This window comes from Canis aureus, chromosome 19, assembly GCF_053574225.1.
Source record: "Canis aureus isolate CA01 chromosome 19, VMU_Caureus_v.1.0, whole genome shotgun sequence".
NCBI lineage: Eukaryota > Metazoa > Chordata > Mammalia > Carnivora > Canidae > Canis > Canis aureus.
This window is the reverse complement of record NC_135629.1, coordinates 53210681-53232415: the sequence shown is the minus strand read 5'-3', so window position 1 is coordinate 53232415 and position 21735 is coordinate 53210681. Positions and strand designations below refer to the sequence as shown.

At 49.0% G+C, this 21735-nt stretch overlaps 1 protein-coding gene and 1 long non-coding RNA gene across 4 annotated transcripts in view; one reads left to right on the top strand and one right to left on the bottom strand.

Moving 5' to 3' along the window:
• Positions 1–14950, top strand: part of INSR (insulin receptor) — a 135228-nt gene extending 120278 nt beyond the window's left edge. For all 3 annotated transcript variants that reach the window (XM_077860064.1, XM_077860063.1, XM_077860065.1), the window contains 7 exons: positions 1021–1088; positions 2773–3017; positions 4668–4778; positions 4880–5039; positions 6601–6730; positions 7090–7224; positions 9827–14950. In XM_077860064.1, the coding sequence (XP_077716190.1) occupies positions 1021–1088; positions 2773–3017; positions 4668–4778; positions 4880–5039; positions 6601–6730; positions 7090–7224; positions 9827–10181 (1204 nt within the window). In that variant the 3' untranslated portion in view covers positions 10182–14950. The remainder of the gene's footprint in view (positions 1–1020; positions 1089–2772; positions 3018–4667; positions 4779–4879; positions 5040–6600; positions 6731–7089; positions 7225–9826) is intronic.
• Positions 14951–16369: 1419 nt separating this feature from the next.
• LOC144290654 (uncharacterized) lies at positions 16370–18341 on the bottom strand. Its single transcript, XR_013358238.1, has 3 exons — positions 18236–18341; positions 17617–17705; positions 16370–17042 (listed from the first exon to the last, which is right to left on the bottom strand). It is a non-coding gene; the product is annotated as an uncharacterized LOC144290654 (long non-coding RNA).
• Between the last annotated feature and the right edge of the window lie 3394 nt (positions 18342–21735).

The following is a 21735-nucleotide window of genomic DNA, read 5'->3' as shown; positions in this document are numbered from 1 at the left end:
TCTCAAAAATTTTTTGCCATTTGCAACATCGTGGCTACGGAGATGACATGCTTTCTTTTTTTAAGATTATTTCTTTGAGAGAGAGAGAGAGAGCAAGCAGGAGGAGGGGCAGAGGGAGAGGGGGAGAGAATCCCAAGCAGACTCCATGCTCAGCAGGGAGCCCAACGCAGGGCTCGATCCTAGGATCCCGAGATCATAACCAGCCTCTTGGGACGCCTGGGTGGCTCAGTGGTTGAGTGTCTGCCTTTAGCTCAGGTCATGATCCTGAGGTCCTAGGATCGAGTCCCACATCGGACTCCCTGCAGAGAGCCTGCTTCTCCCTCTGCTTGTGTTCCTGCCTTTCTCTGTGTGTCTCTAATGAATAAATAAATAAAATCTTAAAAAAAAAAAGAGTCAGCTGCTTAATTGACTGAGCCCCCAGGAGCCCTGAAATGACACACTTTTATGCTTATTCTGCATTGTCAATATTTTTTTGCCATCATTTCCTCAAGCCTGGATAGACAACAGAATGATAGATGGAGTCTTGGTTTGTAGCTTCCTGTTTCTTTCTGTGATGTAAATATCACCACTGTGGCCAGTTTCAAGCTACAGACATGACACTGATGGTAGTAAGAAGTAACATGATAATTAGGAAGTGGTGAGTTTTGCTTTTAATGTCATTTTATTTAATTATAAGCCGATATCATGTAATTTTGGACGATGGCTGTATTCAAAGCCTGCTCTCAAACTTCCTGAAAATTTAGCAGTTGTTTCTCATGAGCTGGGATGAGAACAGTAAAGGGTGAGTGGCCTTTAGGTGTTATATGGGCAACCGTAAGTTATGGTTTGTGGTCCTATGTTGATGCACGGAAGTAGCCATGTGATGGGCTCCCACTCCTAACACCCTGGACCATATCCAGGATCACATGGATGCACCTGGTAAGGGTTGCTGTTTGCACTGAGGAGCCTATATTCCCCCTGCGAGTGACCCAGAGTCCTGTGAGAATATCAAGCTGGGATGTCCTCCTTGTTCTCCTCCAGGCAGCCGGATGGGCCACTGGGACCGCTGTATGCTTCTTCAAACCCTGAGTACCTCAGTGCCAGTGATGGTGAGTACCATCCCCTTACCCCTCGGTGGCCAGAATCCTGCCTTTTGGGCTCCTTGGCCATCACTGTCAAGTGGAGTCAGGGGTTGACACCCGGGGAGGCTGACACAAGCTCTCTTGTTCACTTGAGCTTGCAGACCTGCCCCTTGCAGACCGCCTTACTCTGAGCAGCCAAGCACCTGGTGTATGGCTGGGCTGGTCTAGCTGGTCTGGGACCCGTGAACTGGGCTGAGAATCTGGTGTCTCAGCTGTAGGAGTGTGGATCCTGGGACCTGTGCCAGGGACGGTGCCGAGGGTCAGAGTCAGAGAGCCATGTATGGACTTGCCATCCAGGCTGGCCAATGGGAGTCGGAAGCCAAAATGAGAGACGGGAGATGAGGGGTGGGGAGGACAAGAATGAAGGGTAAGATGGGGCAGACAGGGGACCATGTGGATGCCGGGGACACACCTGCTGCTAGCAGGAGCCAAACACGGATGTGACGCTGATGCTGGTGGTGGGAGTATAGGACCGACTCAATTTCCCTTGATTGTACCAAAGGGCATTGAGCAGCCCCTAGAGGTAAGGCTTGGTTGTTCCTTCAGCGGAGAAAGCACATGCCACGTTATGTTTCCAAAGTACTTCGTGCAGCCAAAAAAAAAATAAAAAAGTGACTTTTGAGGCATGGGCACTGTTGCCTGGTAGGACACTGCTGTGGGATACAGAGGTGATGTTTTTAAGGATACCCAGGATTTGTTTTGATCAGGTCTGATAAGGCATGGGGCACCACACAGGGAAGCCCCGGGGTCAGGCAGGAGGCAGAGGGAGTGTGGGAGAAGGTGGATGAGCATCTTCATTGTGGTCTCCTCAGGAGGGCAAGGCAAGGCAGGGTGAGATCGAGGACTGGCTATTTTGAATGATCTCAGTGGGTTCTGGGGTGTACAGGCTGGTCCTTGGTTGACCAGCCCTGTCTTCAAATAGAGTCGCATTCTGAGCTACCAGAATGGACTTCAACATAAATATTTTTGGGGGGAACACACAATTTAGCCCCCCTTTGGAAGAAGGCAGGAACCATTTTGGCTTTTCTTATGAGGCCTTTGTGCGTTCGTCTGCAAATTGTTGGCCGTGTAACAAACCACCCCAGAGTTAGTGGCTTAAAACAGCCGGCATCTATTAGCTCACCATTTGGTGGGTCCGCCACCTGGGATCTGCTCAGCGGGGCCAATTTTTTGGTCTCGCCGGGGCTCATTCACATGGCTGCAGGCTGCCTGCCGACCCATCAGCTGGTGCTGGGTGGTCTTGCATGGCCTCCGTCACATGTCCAGCGGTTGGCAGGCTGGGTGGCCTCCCATCCCCTTGGCGCTTTACAGAAACGACAGCCTGAGATGGGAAGTAGGGTCGTTCGGTGGCTGGGCTCTGAGATCAGATCGAAAGGATGAGGAGGCAGGCTCAGCTCGGCACTTCCTGGCGGGGACCCTGGATGGGTTGTGGCTCCTTCCCAAGCCTTGGCTGTCCCCTCCGAGAAGGGGGCAGCCCCACACCTGTCCTGTCCTTGGCTCTGTGCCCAGTGCCCGGCACAGGTCCTGGACCACAGAAGTCACTTAGTAGACATTTGCTGGGGGAGGGTGGTTTGGGGGGCTCAGGTGGGAGGCAGCTGGGGGTCCCTCCAGCGGGTCGGCCGAGGATGCCGCGTAGATAAATGAGGAGCAGTGTTTCCATGTTCTGTGTATGTGCCGGACGAGTGGGAGGTGCCGCGGGAGAAGATCACCCTCCTGCGCGAGCTGGGGCAAGGCTCCTTCGGCATGGTGTACGAGGGCAACGCCAGGGACATCGTCAAGGGTGAGCCCGAGACCCGTGTGGCCGTCAAGACCGTCAACGAGTCCGCCAGCCTGCGAGAGAGGATCGAGTTTCTCAACGAGGCGTCAGTCATGAAGGGCTTCACCTGTCACCACGTGGTGAGTCCTGCATTTGCCCTGGAAGCGGCCAGAGGCCTCCTTCCGTGCACGCTCCCCATCCCACATCTTCCGTCCCCCCTCTTCCGACTGCACAGTGCAGGAGGACACCAGCCTGCCACCGGCCTGGCTCCTGCTCTGCCAAGCATCCTAAAGGTGTGGGGGCCGGTGCCTACCTTCTCCCTTGTCTCATTTTTTTTTAGAGATTTTATTTATTTATTCATGAGAGACACAGAGAGAGAGGCAGAGACATAGGCAGAGGGAGAAGCAGGCTCCCTGCGGAGAGCCCGATGTGGGACTCGAACCCAGGACCCCAGGATCATGCCCTGAGCTGAAGGCAGATGCTCAACCCCTGAGCCACCCAGATGCCCCCTTTGTCCTTCTCTAATCACATCCTCTCCCACCTTGCCCGGAGCCAGACTCATTCCATTGCTCTCCAGAATCTTTTGTGTCTTCCCTCTTCCTGGGCCCCCTTGTAACCCTTAAACATGAGGTGAACCACCTCATGTGTTTTTTTTTTTTTTTTTCAATTTGCTCAGAATTTTATTAGGATTAGGTTCACAAGGAACAAGGAGGGGCTTCTGGGGGAGGGGGACAGGAATACCGCAATGACAAGTGGCCTTGCATAGACACCAAGGCTGGCTGGCGGGCTTGCGGGCACAGCGTGGGGGAGGGAGCGAGGGATGGAGGGAAAGAGAGGCTTGGGAGAACAGGGTGGCAGCAGAGTCCCCAAGGCCACAGCGGCCCTCCCCACCTCATGTGGTTCACCTCATCCCCTCCAAGTCAGCACAGCCTCTTCATGCTCTTCTGCACCCATGGCGGTCCCATTGCTTCTCCATGAGCCTTGAGCCTTGTGTCCTTTCTTCCTCACCGTGTGTTGTTAAATGGGGTCAGCTCCATGCTAAGGCCCATTCTCGTCTCTTGGATGCAGCAGATTCCTGCCCTTGTGGAGCTTCCTGTACAGCCGTGGAGTCCGACTGTAAACCCATGGGTTCCTTTTGGAGGATGTTAGGAGTCAATGCTGTGGTGTGGCAGGATGTAACAGCAGAGCAGAGTCAGGGGGCTGGGAATGTGGGAGTGGGGGAGGTGTTTTAAGGATGGAGGGATCGAGGGGCGCCTGGGTGGCTCAGGGGTTGAGTGTCTGCCTTTGGCTCAGGTCATGATCCTGAGGTCCTAGGATCGAGTCCCACATCAGGTTCCTTGCAAGGAACCTGCTTTTCCCTCTGCCTATGTCTCTGCCTTTCTCTCCACATCTCTCATGAATAAATAAATAAAATCTTAAAAGAAAAAGGATGGAGGGATTGAGCTATATGGACATGTCGGGGACCAGAGAGTCAGGCAGAGGGAAGAGCAGGTGCAAAGCCTTGGAGGTGGGGACATGCCTTATGTGCTCAGGGACACCAAGGAGCTCTCCAAGGGGCCGCCTCAGAGTGTTGCTGTCTGCTCCTCCCCCCACCCCAGACCAAGAGTCCAGAATCCCTCCTCCCTCCCCCGTCCCAGCAAGGCATTGACCCTGGCATTTGAGCCGGACAGACCAGGGCCCCCCACATGGGGTGCCGTGTGCAACACAGACGTCAGACGGGGGAGACCTTGGTGGGTGGAAACCTTCCCCCAGGCCCTCACCCAAGATGACCCCCCGTGCTTGCCTCACAGGTCCGCCTCCTGGGGGTGGTGTCCAAAGGCCAACCGACGCTGGTGGTGATGGAGCTGATGGCTCATGGAGACCTGAAGAGCTACCTCCGCTCCCTGCGGCCAGAGGCTGAGGTGAGCTGGCCCTGGGGACCCAGCAGGGCTCCGCCCCCCCCCCCCCCCCACTGGCGACGGGCACCCGAGACCCTGAACCCAACCCTGTGTTTTGACTTTAGAATAACCCCGGCCGCCCTCCGCCTACCCTGCAAGAGATGATTCAGATGGCGGCGGAGATCGCCGACGGGATGGCCTACCTGAACGCCAAGAAGTTTGTGCACCGGGATCTAGCAGCCCGAAACTGCATGGTCGCCCACGATTTCACTGTCAAAATTGGAGGTTTGTCTGGCCTTCTGCTTTGAAGCATGTGGCCCAGGCCAGGTTCGATTTCGGAAGGGGTCAGCTCAGCTTTTTCCAGTAGTGCAGAGCGGGCCCCTGGTCCTCACACTGTAGTTTAATTGCATTTGCACGTGGGCGTGCGTGTTTACTGCTCTGCATAACTGTGTTCCCCGTCAGTGGAAGCCACCACTCTAGGAGCCCATAGATGTGACTGGCGATGGATAAGTCACCACGATTTTCCTGCCCTCATGCAGGAGGTGCTCTTTATCTGTATCCCCCAGCCCCTGGCCATTTACATTTAAGGTAACTTAAATTAAATAGAATTGGAAATGTGTTCCTTGGCTGCACTGGCCACATTTCAAGCGCTCAGTCGCCACCTTGAGCCTGCTGGCTGCCATATCGGGCCGTGTAAATGTAGACCGTGTTCATCATCATCACAGAACGTTCCACTGGACAGGGCCATTCAAGGGTGAACAGTAACATAGAGCTTGTATAAACAAGATAAGGAAGGCTGGGAAAGGAGTCCTGAAGGGAACACAGAGTTCCTTCGTAGAGAGGAGACACCTCTCTCTGCAGAGAGGCAGGCTTTGGGCCAAAACTTGTAGGATGAGTTGACCTGAATGACAGCATGCCAGGGGGCACTCCAGCATATGCCAAGGCCTGAGGCCAGAAGGATGGTTGATGTGGGGTGAATTTAGAGGAACGTGGAGGAGAACAGACCAGAATGAGATGTGAGGTTAGGGAGAGAGGCAGGAGGCAGACCTGGAAGGGCCTTATTAGTCAATTAGTCACCGAGGTATCATCCCAAGGAGCCAGTAGGAAGCTAGAAGTGATGTGATCCTATTTATGACCCCAAAACGACATTATCAGCAAGGGAAGCCAGAAGTGGTGGCATCCTCCTTATAATCCCCAAAGACCTCTTCCCTTAGCCATGGGAAACAAGAAATAGTATGATCCTGTAGCTTCTCTTGTGCAGTGGACTGTCCGGGTCAGGATGGGGGGAAGGTCCTGCAGGTGAAACTGGCAGTGAGCCTGGGGCGGGGCTGGAGTGATGGAGAGGAAGAGTTGGATTAGAGCAGGATGTGGAAGAAGAGTGGGTAGGACGCGCTGCTGTTGTAGATGTGGGTATGAGGAGAAAGGTCAAAAGGGGACCCAATCCTGGGTTTTAAGCTGGGCATCTGGGTGGTGGGGGGCCCATACCTAGCAGAGAAGAGCATGTTGGCTGCAGAGACCCAAAACTTCGGTTTGGGATAACTGCAAGGTGATGGGTGGGAAGGAAGTATTGCTGAGAATGGGATTCCCAGGCTGTGGGCCAGAATGTTGCTTCTTGGCCACTTGGTGCTTCCTTATCCTTCCCCTTACCTGGTGGTCCACTCTCTCCCTCTATTTCCCCATGAGTACCCTCAGAATCCATTCTCACTGGACTTGACCGCCACCTAGGTGAGCATACACCTGGGGCAGGTGAGCCCATCTGAAGGTTCTCCAAGGCATGGGGCAGTAAATATGGAGACACCTGGACTGTAGGCTAAGGGTTAAGACCATGTGAATCATTTGTTGTCAGACTTTGGGATGACCAGAGACATCTATGAGACGGATTACTATCGGAAAGGAGGCAAGGGTCTGCTCCCCGTGCGGTGGATGGCACCGGAGTCCCTGAAGGACGGGGTCTTTACCACTTCTTCTGACATGTGGTGAGTTGTGCATGGATTGGCGGACAGAATGCTGGGCTTGAATACCAGGTCCTCCCACCAGTGTGACCGGCAAGAAGGGGCCAGTTAAAACCCGCCTTCCTTCCTCATAGGCTCTTGATCCGGGAAGTGAAGGGGATGTCCTGTCTGAGGACCCTTGCACGGCTACTTGTGATCCGATTGACACTAATACAGGCATTTCTGAATGCAGCATGAATTGTTTAATTAACTGGCCAACCGCGTTCTAGGAAACCAAGAAAGGGGGCATGTGTTTGTGTGTGTGTGTGTTTGTGTGTGTGTGTGTGTGTGTGTGCGTGTGCTCTAATGGCTTTTTTGTTACTACTTTCAACTGTCGTTGGCAGGTCCTTTGGCGTGGTCCTTTGGGAAATCACCAGCTTGGCAGAGCAGCCTTACCAAGGCCTGTCTAATGAACAGGTGTTGAAATTTGTCATGGACGGAGGGTATCTGGATCAACCCGACAATTGTCCAGAGAGAGTGTAAGTGTAGAAAGAGTGCAGTGCGCGGGCTCTTCATCAAAAAGGCATCACCCTTTGGTTTGTGTGTCTTACGTCTACACGTGAGCTGGTGTTAGCATGTTGTGTCTTCGCATGGACACTTTTTTGCACATCATACTACATATATGCACGTCACATCTTTACACGTGTGCTGTCTTGCATATCATGTCTGTGGAAGGCTATAAAGAAACCCCACAGCAGTGGTTACCACGGGAGAAGGCAACTGGGTGGCTGGGGTGGGATATTTCTGCTTAACTGTCGATCCTTTATATACTTTACATTTTGTCAGGGAATTAATATAATCTGACATATCAATTATATCTCAACAGAATTGGGAAAAAAAATCATAAGCATAAACATTAGAATTATTTTTTGGTCAGGGAGATGTGTTACCTATCTCCCCACTCCCCCAATTTTTGTTGTAAATTTTAGTCACAGAAAAAACAATTTTTTTTGTTATAGGACCAAGACACACAAACAGGCCATTAAACACTTCCAGACTTGTCCAGTCTTACTAATAGTCTGATAAACATAAAGTAAAATGAAGGAAAATACTATCTTCCTAAATTAGCAAAAAAAGGGAAGGAAGAACAAAAGAAAAGAGAGCTTTAATACTCTGTGCTGGCAGTGGTTTGGCTAGATAATCCTTCTTATCCCCCTGTTGTTAATAGCTGCTCAGAGCAATGTTATTTTAAAATTGTATTTATTTATTTGAGAGAGCGAGAAAACATGATCAGGGGCAGAGGCAGAGGGAGAAGCAGACTCCCTGCCAAATAGGGAGCCCGACATGGGGCTCGATCCCAGGACCCTGAGATCACAACCTGAGCTGAAGACAGACACTTAACTGGCTGAGCCACCAGGTGCCCCTAGAGCAATATTATTTAAAGTCTCAAAAAGATTGAAGTGATCTAAATACCCAGCAACAGGAGAACTGCCAAGTAAATTTATAAATTAAAATGATGTAGCAATTGAAATTTTAAATGATGCTTATAAAAATATTTTACAACTTGGTGGATAAGCCTATGTTAAAATGTTAAGTGTAAAGAGTGTGCATCTATTGTTTCCAAATGTCTCCGGATAGAAAAGGCAAGAGGTGAGATCTGTAGGAGAATTGAGTGCAAACTAAATTTTCTTCATGTTTTGGTTCTACGAGATTGTTTGCATATAATGTCCTTTATCAATGTTTCTTAAGAAAAAAGTTTCCCCTCCTGGAAAATTCAGGGGGAAAGACCATTTGGAGGCTTCATCCCCCAAAGAATAAGACTGTTAATTTAGAAAACTCGTTTGGAAGGGGACCTCATAGGAAAAAGTATGAAGCAGAGTTATTTAGAAACTCTGAGCAGTTATTTCTAAATGTTGCTTCTTGAAAGTCCTTTCCTAGCCATGAGCAGCTGCCTGTAGTTTCAGGACCAGGGAAATGAAGTAGGCCCTAGGGCAGAGGTCCATAAATTTTCTTTTTTCTTTTTATTTATTTGACAGAGAGCCAGAGAGCACAAGCGGCAGGGAGGGGCAGAGGGAGAAGGAGAGGCAGACTCAACACAGTTGAGCAGGGAGCCTGATGTGGGGCTCGATCCCAGGACCCTGAGATCATGACCTGAGCCAAAGGCAGATGCTTAACTGACTGAGACACCCAGGCATCCCCACAAACTTTCTTTAAAGGGCCATATTTTTTTTTTTTTAAAGGGCCATATTATAAATATTTCCAGCCTTGTGGGCCATGTGGCTCTCGGTTGCAGTGATGCAACTCTGCAGTGTAGAATGAAGATGGCCATGAACAGTACATAAATGAATAGGTGTGGCTGTGTGCCAATAAAACTTTATTTACAAAAACACTTCAGGGGGCCAGATTTGGTCCACGGGTGGGAAATTTGCCAAACCCTGCCTTAGAAGTTACAGTGGGAGAGGAAGCGGTAAAATAGAAATCCCAAGCCCCCAGCACCTGTACTGTGTGCTCTTGTAACCCCTGGCCAGCACCCTGGAAGTCACGAGTGCTAGGCCTGCAGGATGGCTGCTCAGAGAACATGGTTCGCTAGGTTCAGTCCACTTAGCTGCCCCATCAAGCCTCAAGCATCTCAACCCTGAAGGATCTTGGACCCTAGAAAGAGTGCTCATTGGCACAGGGAAGCCTTTCAACAGCCCCAGTAGGTATTAAGTTTTATGAAATGCACCAAATGGGGATGGCTGGGTGGCTCAGTGGTTGAGTGTCTGCCTTTGGCTCAGGTAGTGATCAAGTCCCTGGGATCCCTGGATCGAGTCCCCACATTGGGCTCCCTGCATGAAGCCTGCTTCTCCCTCTGCCTGTGTCTCCGCCTCTCTCTCTGTGTCTCTCATGAATAAATAAAATATATTAAAAAAAAAAAAAAACTAGAAAAAAAGAGAAAAACATGTGGCTGCATCAAGAGGGGCCCTTCCTGATCTCACCTGGGAAATCCTGTTTCTGTCTTGCCCGTTGCTTGCACTGGTGGCCGCCTTCTGATATTGGCACTTGTCATCATGGGTGTGGGACACAGAGGACAGGGTTGGGGTGGGGACTGCTTGGCCGGATGCCCCGGGGCCATTCCTGACTTGTCCCTCTGTCCTGCAGCACTGACCTGATGCGCATGTGCTGGCAGTTCAATCCCAAGATGCGGCCCACCTTCCTGGAGATTGTCGACCTGCTCAAGGATGATCTGCACCCCAGCTTTCCAGAAGTTTCCTTCTTCCACAGCGAGGAGAACAAGGCACCCGAGAGCGAGGAGTTGGAGATGGAGTTTGAGGACATGGAGAGTGTCCCCCTGGATCGGGCCTCACACTCTCAGAGGGAGGAGGCCGGGGGCCGGGATGCAGGGTCCTCGCTGGGCCTAAAGCGGAGCTACGAGGAGCACATCCCCTACACTCACATGAACGGGGGCAAGAAAAATGGACGGATTCTGACTCTGCCAAGGTCGAATCCTTCCTAACAGCGCCTGTCTTGGGGGAGGGGATCCCGTCTTCAATTTCCTCTGCTTTGAAGGCCTCCAGAAAACTCAGGATTCTCATACGAATCTGCCACAGTGTCAAACGGAGCTCAGAGATCATTACTATCCATTGCTGTTCATCTATGACTTAAAAACACATTTGTTTGCCAATTTGACTAGCTGTCGGAGAATTTAACTGTGACCCTGGAAGAGAAGGGGTTTCCTTGGCTGCTGTCCTTGTAGACAACTGAGGTTTTAAGCCAGGATGTTACTTTTTTTTTTTTTTTTTTTTTAGTAGATTGAAAGCAAGCACCTGTTTTTACAAATCTCTTTTTTCTTTCCTTTTTTTTCTTTTTTTTTCTTTTTTCCTGGTATCTGAGCTACAGTATAAAGCATAAAACTTGTTTGTGGAACAAAAGTTTGAAAGAAAGAAAAAAAAAAGCCAACCCTGTTCCAGTAGAATTTCAGGCTTTACAGAGCGGGCTTTGGGAAGGTTTTTCTCATCCAGGCTGAAGGATTTTTTTTTTTTCTTCACAAAAATCAGTTCCTCAAATTGACCAATAGCTGCTGCTTTTATACTTTTGATAAGGATCTGCAGTCCCAGCGTGTGGCTCACGTGTGTCTGTGTGTATATGTGTGTGTGTATGTCCAGGCTAGACATGGCTGGTGTGTGTGTGTATGTGCACACAGTCATGCGTGTGCAAAGTGTTCATGCCGAGTTGATGCTTTGGGGGTCGGCTCATGAAGGTTCTGTTCTTCTCGAGCTCCTGATCCTCCCATCTCCTTCCTTTTTATTTACTGGGAGACTGTGCCCTCCACAGATTCTTCTGCCCCAAGCCTAGTCTCAGGAGTCTTTTCTCCCTTAACTTTGGTGAAAAATGTTTTCCGGGAGCCAAGGGAGTAGTTTGGAGTGATAGTGGATCTTTTCAAGACCAAACAAAGCTAGGACATAAAAAAAGAAAAAAAAGAAAAAAAAAAAAAAAGAACTGAGATGATTAAAAGTTTTGAGAATATATTGTAACATATTTAATTTTTTAAAACTCTCCAACGTCAGCCTCATAAGTTATTACCCTGTTTCCTGGGGTGGGGGGAGGGCTTGTGGATTGGTCTGCCTGTGTGCAGAGGGGGTGCGAGGCACCAGTGGCTGATTTGTTTGGTCTTAAAGGCATCCACTTTTCTGGGAATAAAGCCACATTAGCTGCTGACCCTTTTGGACATGATGAGGCCATGCTGAGGGTGTGGGCCATTGGGTTTGGTGGATGGTTTGATTTCTGCTTGGGTAAGCCGATAGCCACCTGGAGCTGAGTCCTGCCTTCAGACATACTTGTGGCTCTTGGATCTGTTGGTTCCTTGTGTGTACCTCGCACGCTTCCTCAACTGGGTGTGCACAGCCTACAATTATTGTGCAAACAACCGAATCAAATCCCAAAGTGCCACAGCCCAGATGGACTTTGAGAACACTAAGCAATATGAAGCGAGATGCACCTGTTGGTCCCCTCCACCCTCAGGGCATCCAACTGTCCTCAGAGTTGACCTCCCAGAAGCTGCTCTGTGCCCAGTGACCTCAGCTGGGCCAGATGTGGGGCCTGAGCAGAACTCTCAGGTGCTTATGATGTTGCAGTCCCCAAGAGAGTAGAGTCTGGAGGAGAAACTGCTAAGGACCTTCACGCCAATGAGAACTTCTGAATGGGCGTGAATCCAGTTTCTTCCCTTTGGGGGCAAGAATCACAGCTGCTCAAATAAAGAACATGGTGAACTCATTACTTTGGTTCATCAAAATTATCACCCACGGGTTATCCCTGAGAGCATTTTCTCATGAGTTTTTGATTGCTTCCTTCTCCTCTTCTCTTGAAAGTTGTGGGCTTAAGAACAGGATAGAGACAATGGCGACCTCTGAACCTTCTTGATTAAGAACACAGGTAGACATAAATCCCAATTGCCTATTACTCTCTTATTTATATGATTTGAGAAATTACAGCACGTGAAATATTTCTGGGGAGCCTCAATGATTGGGTACAAGGAACAAGAGTACAGAAATTATTTTCGCCAAATTTATTTTGTACATATAAGAGGGTCTGTACGTAAATTAAAAACATGTAGATCTAGGTATTTTGTTCTTTTCATAGTAAATTTGTAGTGGCCGTATACGACACTAGCAACAATTTTCACATTTTTCTAATTCAGAAAGGTTTTCTTATATTAGGGGAAAATTATTTATTTTAATATATAAAAAAATCACTGTAAAAATCACTTTCGTAAAAAAATGGAGTGCATGTAAATTTTTATCAAAAGAAAAATAAACAGGTGAATGTGGGGTAATGATTTTTTTTTTCCAGCACAGTCTACCTCAGTGTATCATTAGGATATGGTTCAATAATGGACATCTTTGAGACTTCAGAATTCTGCCTGGATCCAATCTGAATCAGGGAAAATCTGTATCAGCTGATTCCAAATGCCAGGGACCAGTAAGAATTTTGAGGGAGGGAGTTGGGATAAAGTGTGGCTTTCGTGTGAGCATTGATCTTTTTTCTGGCTGATAGTCTTCTCTGAATTCAATCCCCCTCCACTTTGTTTTGATCCTCCATCCATTGACACCATGCTCCCAAACATGAGCAAAATTTCAGGCCATCATGATGTATCTGATGTGTGCAGTGCCCAGGCCTGAGCTACTTTCCTTTGGTGAGGAGAGGATACTCCATCTCCTGCTGGGGAAAAGAGAGGCTGTGGTGCAAAGCCAGCATCCCTACTGTCTCACTGCATCCCCCTGAAGTGAGGACAGAGGTGCCCTGGGCTCTCCATGGCTTGTTCCTATTCCTTTTAAGCTCAGATGCTTTTTGGGAGTGGAATGACGAATTGCACTGGTGGGCACCTCACACACAAACATCTGATGTAGCATTTCTATTCTCTAAGTGGAAAGGGGAATGTTAAGAAACTCTAATCCAAAACCCACCAGCATGCTGGGTATGTTTTTTAGCAACAAAACCTTGGACCCCTGTGTTTGGTTGACTTCAGGCCAATGCTTGTTTGAACTTGTGGGGCTTTGAGAACCCATGTGTAAGCTTGGGAAGGACCAGCAGGGCTGTTGTCATACTTGCCAGACCTCACTGCCCCTTGTCATACTTTCAGACACTGCCCCCACAGGCTTACTTACCTTTCTGCACTTACCCTGGGGGTGGGGGTAGAGGAGAGAGCTGGGCCCACTTGCACAAATGGGATTTCATCTATTTTCCTTAGCCGCCTCTACTACTGCAGTGAGAAGAGCAAGCAGCCATTGGGTCCCAAGCCTTTTTCATCACATAATGTTGACTAACAATGACTTTGGTCCTGGAAAGTCATGGCTGCCCTGGGGAGGGGGTTTGCAGTGATGGGATGTACTGGGGGGACTTATAGTGATGAGCTGTAAAAAAGGCAACAGCCAGCTTAGGTTGACACTTTTTTGTTGTTTGCTTTTAAAGATGTCTCATTATTATTAAAACCATTTTCATTAATGTGGCCTAATCCACATAGTAATTTCTTCTTCCGGGAGGAGAATAGCAAGCACATTACTTTCTCCCAGGACCAGTGATGTCAAACACACTTCTGGAAATGTTTGTATTCTGGGAGCTATCCTTGGTGCTTTCCTGTTACTCAAGCTAGTAGGGAGAAATGCTGCTGGTTCTCTTGGAGAGATGTTGAGCACAAGGGAGAAAGTATGGGAATTGATGCAAGGGTCTGCACATGCAATCCTGGGACTGTCGGAGACTGCTGCCAATTGATGGACAAATCTTCCATTCTCTCCCACCAGAGCAATCTGCCATAAAACGTGCTTGTTGGGTTGAGAGGTGTTCATTTGTAGCTGTCAAAACAGTGGTCGGTGGGCAGCACTGCCTTCAGAGCATGGTCCATGCTAGTCATCTGGGTAGGTGATGGATGTGCTGTAGTCCCAGGTACAATAGCTTTTCTACTTCACGGTGAGTGAAAGTTTGGTGTTAAATGTCTTCTGGATACCACTTGGCGAGTCCCTGACACCTCAGGCTCTTCAGAATTATGATTTTGTTGGGGATAGGGAACAGGGAAATGCTGATTGTATATAAACGGTACATGTAGAATGGTGTTCCTTCAGAGAGCCTTCCAGAATGTTCTTTAGACTATTGCTTTACACCAGAGGTGAAGTTGAAATGGAAAGAACAAATGCTGATTTGTTCCTGTGTTTGAAAGAATGTGATGGACTTTCAGGGGCTATAGCTAAAAGTGAATGTTTCCTTAGGGGTCCCCCAGAAGCAGAGGGAAACATTGACTTTTTGAGCTCACTGTCAACTCATACCAGTTAGGGTCCAGAACCAATCTCCAGCCAAATACTTATTTGGATATAGGCCCTAAAAGTCCTTCTTAAAAACCAGATCATGAATCTGAGGCTCTTGGTTCCCTTTGAGAAGGAAGGAACAACTTCCAAGATAAGTGTGCATCTATGCACACATTCAGGAATGGCTTGCTTGTTTAGTCTTTCTACTTTGTGTGCCTGGGGGGTCTTGGCCCTGCATGTCAGCAGCAGACACTTCCCATCTGCTGTCAGCTGCACAGGATCAAATGTGCCTCGGCTTATGTGGAAAACAGCTCAGAAACACAAAACCCACCAAAAGCTCAAATATTTTTTCAATGTTTTCCTACAAGAGCCAAGTAGCACCATGTACAGAATATGCCTTTTTTTTTGGAAATATTGAAATTGCTCTGCATGTAAAATATGGGATAATTACCTGTTTATATGAAAATTCTGAATAAATTATCTGAGAATAGCCTTGTTTTTGCGTGGTGTTCAAGCAAGGACCTGTGAACTGTGTGGGGTTGTGGCTATGGGTTGGGCTGTGTTAAGGGAAATCTAGAAGTTATGGGTATGTTTTAAGAAGGAACAAAACTATGGGTTCTACAGAACAATGAAGCAGGAGGTTAAATATTTTATAATCAGGGCTGATGATCTGCTGGTACATACCTGTACAGTTGAACTGGTGGCTTAAATATTGAACTATTTACATACCATTTGGTAAGTAACCACTACCCATGATGCAAGCACTAAGGGGTTCACTGCAGAGTACAAGGGAATCTCCAGGATCTTACTCCATTCCACCATGCTGAAGACTTACATATTGAATACTTTTAATGTCATCCTGGCAACATGAACCTGACCCCAGGGTGGGTGGTCAGTGGGGGACCACAGATTGAAAGAATATTTTGAACAGCCTTGCACAAACTATACACAGAGTGCAGTGGGTAAGGAGATAGACTCCCTGCCTTCAGCTCCCTGTGCTTTGAATGAGTCACATGACTTCACATGTTAGTTGTTGCTGTGTAACAAATGTCCTCAAAACTTTGTGGCTTAAAACAGCAAACATTTCTTTCTCACAGTTCTGTGTGTTGGCTGGGTGGGTGTTCCGGTCACAGTCTCACCCCATCTATCCATCCATCCATCTAACCTATCCACTCATCACCCATTTACCCATTCTTTCACACATTCATCTGTCCATCAGTCTGTCCATCTGTTTGCCCACCTACCTATCCATCCATCCATCTTCTTTGGGGAAATGCAAATAACCAAGTGTTCCCACATTGCTGATGGGAACATAAATGGTGCATAGGTACCATGGGGAAAAGTTTGAAAATGTTAAAACAGAGGTCTCAGCTGGGGGTTGCCTGGGTGGTATGGTCAGTTGAACATCAGACTCTTGATTTTGGCTCAGGTCATGATCTCATGCATTGTGGGATTGAGACCCAAGATGGGGCTCCACACTCAGCAGGGAGTCTGCTTGAGGATTCTCTTCCTCTGCCCCTCCTCCTTCTCTAAAATAAATAAATAAATCTAAGAAAAGAAAGAAAAGAAAAAGTTTGGAGGTTCCTCAAAAAGCTAAACACTGAATGACCATATGACCCAGAAATTCCATTTCTAGCTATATGTAAAGAAAAAAAAAGAAAGCAAATGTTCTGGCAAAAATGTGAATGTTCATAGCACAGTACTTTTCACAGTAGCCAAAGGGTGGAAACAACTCAAATGTCCATCGACTGATGAGGGGGTACTCAAAAAGTGGTTTTTATACACAATAGAATAATGTTCAGCCAGAAAAAGGAGTAAAGTTCTGTTACATGCTACAGCATGGCTGAACCTTGAAAACATTATTCGAAGCAAAAGAAGCCAGATACAAAAGATTATATATTGTATGATTCCATTTATATGCAATGTCCAGAATAGGTAAAATCACAGGACAGAGTAGATCCATGGTAGCCAATGGCCGGAGTGGGTGGGAAAGGGTGTGGCCACTTAATGATTACAGGGTTTATTTTTGGTGCAAAATGTTCTAGAATTAAAGATCGTTGCATAACACTGTGGCATTACTAAAAATCACTGAATTGTCGTTAAAAATATTTTCTGTTCCGTGTTACATGAATTTTTTTAAAGATTTATTTATTATTTATTCGTGACAGAGAGAGAGAGAGAGAGAGAGAGAGAGAGAGAGAGGCAGAGACACAGGCAGAAGGAGAAGCAGGCTGCATGCCTGGAGCCCGAGGCTGGACCCGATCCTGGGACTCCAGGATCCCGCCCTGGGCCAAAGGCAGTCATCAAACCGCTGAGCCACCCAGGGATCCCCAAGTGTTACATGAATTTTTAAAAAAGAGTTATTACTTGGGTCATGAAATAAATGCAGGGCTGAGGTCAGGCTTACCTAGAGATGGGAGGTTTGGGGATTCTGGAAGAAATGGGAATCCCCAAACCCTTACTGCCAGGTTCCTGCAGTTTTCCCGCATCACATCTCTGTACAGTGTTCTCTGAGAAGGGTCCAGCAGGGCCCACTCCTCCTGGCTGAACTCCACCGCCACATCCTCGAAGGTCACCGAGTCCTGAGCGGTCACAAACATCATGGCTTAGCCAAGGACCACCCCCACCAAGTTAACAGGAGGATGACAGGATTGAAACAGGGAACCCAAAGCACAGGATGCATGGGTGCGGTTCTGAGCTCAGCCTGCAGTGCTCCTCTCCTGTCAACCTACTCCCACTCCTAAGGCTAAACGTACCTCTAACACGTAGGTGATTCTCTTATTCCAGTGAGACTGTGAAACTGCAGTCTTATCCCTCAATCTCAGGGTTGAGCATAAGATTGGGTCATGGTAGATGTCAGAGAAATACTCCCCAGTGGCCTTCATCAATTGCTTGACTATAGGACACAGTCATGTCTTTTCTTTTAAAACTCTCAGCATAATCTAATGTATAAAGTGACCCTGGGGGAAGCTATGAAAATGCAGAAAATGTTGACAAACACTAACATTTTCTGGGCAGCCCTTTATCCACCATCAGATGCCAAAGATCTTGGAATGCCTGAGAACCTGGTTTGGTGGTGGGGCTCCAGGCTGAGAAAGGTAAGTCCAACTTCCAGTCAAAAGAATAATCATTTGGAAAAAAGAGTATGTGACTCACCGGTAACCAGCCTGTCAGGAAGCCATGAGCCAACCCTTCCCCCTCCGCGCATCCTCTCTGAGGGGAGGCCGAGTACAGGGAAAGCTGAGCTGGAGAAGAAGAAATGGGTCAGAAGAATCTAGGATTGCTCTATACTCTAGCACTCACCAGTTTGGAGGCTTCCCCCACTTAGTTGTAACTGGCCATACCCCAACACACACACACACACACACACACACACACACACACACACACACACACAGCTTTCCCAGGACACGAGGGCATAGCCCTTTCTCACCAGGGCCAGAAAATAGGCCCAAGGCTCTTACTGCCCTGGAGGAAGACATTATTATTCCCATTTCACAGATGAGGAAATTGAAGTTCAAGGGACAGCACTGTACTTTATCAAGTTTATAGAAAGAATGAAAGGTACAATTCAAAGGCTCTCCCACATTCACCACACAGGTGACACCCCCACGGATGCTCAAATCCCCAAACCCCCAAATCCCAAGAACCACCTGGAGTCCCAGGGACCCCCGGACATTCGGGCCTCTACTCCTGCCTCACCACTCAGCCCCTCCTTTCCTGCTCTGTGGTGCAGGGGCCTTTAACACCGGGGCTCTGGGGGCCCCCAACGTACCGCAGGTGGGAGACAGAACCATGGCCGCCATCCTGTGACTCAGACAGAGAACCTGGATGCTCGTGCTCTTGTCCCCACAGTGCACGCAGGCCAGGCTCTGGAAGAAACGGGAAACAGGAAGCCTTCCCAGTCTCTCTCCCTCTCCCGGCTACTGAGGAAGAACCTGCCTCAGCCTGCCCGCCATGTCCTCCTTCAAAATGCAAGTGGGCTCTCCAGTCCTGGGTCTTCACTTTGCTTGGCAGGTGATGGGCGCAGGGCACGTGAAGGCATAACCTGTCCTCTTCTGTCCTGACCAGTACGACCAGCACATGCCTGTCCCACCCCACTCAAGTCCCCAGCTTCACTGGGTCCCAGGGCACCTTCCTCCCATCCAGGTGGTCGTCACACATTCCCAAGCACAACCCTTTACCAACCGGGGACAAAGTATATTGCTAATTCTGCCTGTTTCCTACTGATGGACACGAGTTCCTTCTCATCTTTTGCTGTTTGGAAATAATACTCCCATGAATAACTTCATATTATCTTGTATTTTGGGAGGTTGACATGCAGAGTGTATTTCCAGAAGTGGGGCTGCTGGATATGTGTAGCAATGTTTCTGAGTGTCATCCTTTATACATAGTGCAGGAGAATACCATTCAGTAAATAAATCAAAGTTGTTAGGAGCCAATATTTTAAATATGACATATAAATAATATAAAATTAAAAAGTTAAGGAGAAACACCACTGCAAAGTTAAAACTAAATTAAAAATACCATGTTAAACTCATGATTTTTTTAAAAGATTTATTTATTTGTGATAGACATAGGAGGCAGAGACACAGGCAGAGGGAGAAGGAGGCTCCATGCAGGGAGCCTGATGTGGGACTGAATCCTGGGTCTCCAGGATCATGCTCTGGGCCAAAGGCAGGCACTAAAACACTGAGCCACCCAGGGATCCCCTAAACTCATGATTTTAAAAAACATTTAGTTCCTGGGTGTCTGGCTAGCTCAGTAGGTAAAGCATGGGACTCTTGATCTTGGGGTTGTAAGTCTGAGCCCCACCTGGGGTGTAGAGGTTCCTTAAAAATAAAATCTTAAGCAACAACAGCACCCTCCTGCCAAAACCACACATATATTTCCTAACTATATCCAAGGAAAGTCCTAGAAGGAATGCTACTCCAGGACCACTTAGTTAGCATACTTGGCATCTAGATCTTGTTTTTTTTTTTTTTGTTGTTGTTGTTGTTTTTGTTTTTTCGTTTTTTTAGATCTTGGTTTTTAACACTATTCACCACTACAAGAAGCAAAGCATGAACTAATAATGGAAAAATCTCCAGTATATGTTAAGGGGAAAAAAGTAAAACAAAGAAAAATGCACATGGTACTACAATGTTTTGTATGAGTAAAGTGGAAACAAGAATATATTTGCTTGTATTCAGTTGAAAACTTAGAAGTATAATGCATGATAAAGCATGAAAAGTCATTACCTAGAGGTCGCTAAGGGAAGAATAGGATGGAAGAACAGGTGAGGGCAAGATTTTGTAACATATACCTTTTCACATCATCTTGGTTTTTTAAGATTTTTTTAAAATCTATTTATTTGACAGAGAGACAGAGATAGTGAGAAGCCTGCTGAGCAGGGAGCCCCACATGGGGCTCTATCCCAGGACCGCTCTATCCCAGGACCCCGAGCCAAAGGCAGATGCTTAACGGACTGAGCCACCCAGGAGCCCCCATATCATCGTCTTGGTTTTGAACCAAATGCAAAAAAAAATTTTAACCAGAATTTTAAACATGTGAGTATTTTAGAAGAAAGTGAAATACTTTACTTTTTAACCCTCACTCCTGGAGACTCCTGGTGTCACCTGAGCACATAAAGGGCCCCTCAGCAGTGTTGCACAGTGGAAGCAGCTGGGACCTGTCTCTACAAGTTCCTCAGGGTACTCACCTGGTCACACAGAAATCCACAGATCCCTGAGGACACGTGGAACTCGAGGCTGGTTTCAACACAAACTCAAACTGGAGAGACACTTCTCCTGCCTGGGGGAAAAATAAATAACGGCAGGAAGAGTGCTTTGGAAGCTTTTATATAGAAAATAGTAGTTGTTGGGTATAGAAAGAACACCAATGCATCATTTTTAAAATTTACTGATTTTAAGATGTAGTAAAACCCAGCCTGTTTTGGCCGCGACTGAATTCGCCTGGTTCCCAGCCCCGTCTGCTCCCAGGTGGGGGAAAGCAGCGTCAGGCTGTGCATTCGCCCTGCGCAGCCTGTTTCTTGGGATGCAGCTTCCAGGGCTCATCACTTAGGGGCCCATCAGATTAGTGACTCAGCTGATTTTGATTTGCACAAGACGGACTGCAGAGACGTAAGGCCCCGGGGAGGGCTGGCTTCCTGACCTTGGCACTAGGGACACTGCGGAGGGGTGATTTTTTGTCGTGGGGGTGGCCCGGTGCATCGGGGGATGTGGGGCAGCATCCCTGGCCACTGCCCTCTAGATGCAGGATGTGACCACCGCACTGTCCCCCGACAGGCCCGGAAGTCCGGGGGCCGGGCAGAGTGGCCCCCAGGTGAGGTGACGGGGACCGTGCTTTCTGAGCGGGGACGGCGGCGTCCAGAGCCAGAGGCTGACCTGAGGCACAGCCTGAGACCCCCGCGTGCCCGGAGCGCCCGTGAGGGACCGAGGGGTGCCAGCGTGAACGGGGCTGCCCGAGGTCCAGCGCCTCCTGCCGGACCGAGACCCGGGGCCGCGGCTCACCAGACCAGAGCCCAGCGGACTGAGGTCCCCGCCTGCCGGGCAGACAGGCCCCGCCCCCGAGGCCCCGGCCCCGCCCCCTCCCCGAGGCCCGCCCCTTCCCGAGGCCCCGCCCCTTCCCGAGGCCCCGCCCCCGAGGCCCAGGGCCCGCCCCCTCCCCGAGGCCCGCCCCTCCCCGAGGCCCCGGCCCCGCCCCCTCCCCGAGGCCCCGGCCCCGCCCCTCCCCGAGGCCCCGCCCCCGAGGCCCTTCTGCCTGCGGCCTCGGGTCCGGAGGGGCGGCCCGGGTCTCTCGGCAGAGGCCGGGGATGGCGGGGGACGGCGGGGGACGGCCGGGAGGGGATAGGATGGGAGGAAATAGGGCGGCGGGGGGCTGGCGGGTGGAGGGGGGCCGGGCCCAGGGGGCGGGGGGGGGAGAAGTGGGGGGCGGCGGGGGGCTGGCGGGGGGGGGGCTGGCCGGTAGAGGGGTCCAGGCCCAGGGGGGCGGGGGCGCCTAGGGGCAGGGAGGGGGGTTGCGAGGGCAGGTGGGCCTCTGGGGGTAGGGCAGCGGGAGGCCCGGTCTCAGGCCTTGATGCTTTACTTTTTTTAGTGGACAAGAAAAGACAACTTTTTGACAAAAATCCATGAGGGGAATATGGAAAAAGCGAGATACCGAAACATCTCTAACTTTTGTTATTGGAGGGAAAAAACAAAAATAACCTATTGAAAGAGGAATACCGTGGGTGGAGAGACAATCCTTGTATAAGGGAAGCTTGATATGTGAGAAAGT